The sequence below is a fragment of the Juglans microcarpa x Juglans regia genome, chromosome 5S (assembly GCF_004785595.1).
Source record: "Juglans microcarpa x Juglans regia isolate MS1-56 chromosome 5S, Jm3101_v1.0, whole genome shotgun sequence".
Classification (NCBI taxonomy): Eukaryota; Viridiplantae; Streptophyta; class Magnoliopsida; order Fagales; family Juglandaceae; genus Juglans; species Juglans microcarpa x Juglans regia.
In genome coordinates, this window is record NC_054603.1 from 23115630 (window position 1) to 23117580 (window position 1951).

Genomic DNA, 1951 nt, shown 5'->3' on the forward strand with positions numbered 1-1951 from the left:
AAAGGAAGGGCTTGGCTGGAGGGTTCGAAATGGGCAAAATATTCAGATATGGAGGGATAAGTGGGTACCTAAGCAGTCTTCTTACATGATTCAATCACCAACTCATATTCTAAATGAGGAAGCAAAAGTGGCAAGGTTAATTGATGAAGGCCAAAAGATATGGAAAGAGGATCTGGTTAAATAATTTTTTTGTGAAAAAGAAGCATATTTGGTTTGTAGTATTCCAATCAGCCATTTAGATTTATCTGACAAACAGATATGGGCTCCATCCAAGAATGGGCTTTTTAGTGTTAAGTCTGCCTACCACCTGGAACTCAGTAGAAGGAGAAAGTTGGTTGGGGAAACTTCATATGGAATAGAAGGAATAGAGGGATGGAAAACTCTATGGAAGTTAACAGTGCCAGGGGTGGTAAGAGTCTTTATGTGGAAAGTTTTGAATAATTGCCTTCCTACAAGTAGGAATCTATTTCAGAGAAGTGTTTCAAAAGCCTTTCTGTCCAATATGAAAAAGGGAAGAAGAAACTATAAGCCATGCATTGTGGTGTTGTCCAACTGCTACAGATGTGTGGGCTTAGATAGGAAGCCTTGTACAAAAGTAGAGCTATGGTGAAGAAGACATGGGATTAGTCCGGACCAAGATGGTGGAAAGACTAAAGGAGGAAGATTTGGAGTTAACTGTAACTGTCATGAGATCTATTTGGCCAAGGAGAAACAAGTTTGTGTTTGAAATTGTTTTCCTCAATCCAGGTAAGGCTTTCAATCAGGCTAAGTCTAGCTTGGAGGAGTTTAGACAAGCACAAACTATCCTACAAGTTTGTCCAACAAGAGAACAAATTGATAGAGGTCGGGTGAGGTGGATTGCACCTAAGGAAGGCGAAGTGGAGATAATGGGATGCAACTTTTGATCCAAAAGAAAAAAGAATGGGGGCTGGTGTGATAATTCAAGATGTTGAGGGGGAAGTCCTTGCAGCCTTGAGTATGCCAAGATCAAACATTTCTTCTCCAGGTTTTGCTGAAGTTAATGCATTGTGGAGAGCCATGCAGTTGGGAGCTGAGTTAGGAATTGAGCATACTATTTTCAAAGGGGATGCTTTGGGAATAATAAGGGCAGTAAATAGTAAAGATGAGAATTGGGAATGGAATGGCCCGAAGGTGGAGGTCATCAAAGCAGTCCTTGCAAACAGACCCTTTTGGAAGATCCAGCACACTTATAGGGAAGGAAACAAGGTAGCTGATTTTTTAGCAAAATTTGCTTATACTGTAAATAAAGAAAAGGTTTGGATAGAAGATGGCCCTGGGGGCCTTTATAGCTTTGTAATACAAGACAAGATTGTAATGTCTGAGTATGAATGAAATACAGATATTGAAGTTGTTTTTTTTTTAAGAAAAAAAAGGATATTCATCATGATTTCGTGTTGATGGCTGATGCCTATTACATGATAATGAGCAACCCAAGCATAAGGTGTAGACATGCATGATCTATTTTTCCGCAGCATACAACACATTAATTAACATTGTTTGCTTCTTCTTCTTCTTTTTTAAGGGGTGCTACTACAGTGTCGCTCCTCCTAAACAAAAATCACTTTTTTTTTCCATTTTTTTTCCTGGATTCTTTTATCTTCTCATTTGTTTATATATACATACCCCTCTGAGTCTCTCTCTCTCTCTCTCTCTCTATATATATATATATATATTCCTTCTATTATAAAAGTAGCTATCCGCATGTGAATAGTAATTTTTTATGAAAAAAATTATCTTTTTATCTTGAGATTTGTGTTTGATGAGGTTTTTATCTTTTTATCTTTGAGGTTTGTATTTGATGAGAACATGTGAATAGTGGTTTGCGTTTGATGAGCAAGATTAGCTTTGTCCTTCATGTTCTAATTTGTTTGATGGGTATAATTACATCTTTCCCCTTGAGGCTTGTGTTTGATGGGCTACCTTTATGTCA

The 1951-nt window shown here is 37.7% G+C and overlaps 1 protein-coding gene across 1 annotated transcript; it reads left to right on the forward strand.

Annotated features, from left to right (window-relative positions):
• The first annotated feature begins 921 nt into the window (after window positions 1–921).
• Window positions 922–1353, forward strand: LOC121267221. Its single transcript, XM_041171070.1, has one exon. It carries the CDS (start codon window positions 922–924, stop codon window positions 1351–1353), a length of 432 nt encoding a protein of 143 aa, XP_041027004.1.
• Window positions 1354–1951: the final 598 nt, after the last annotated feature.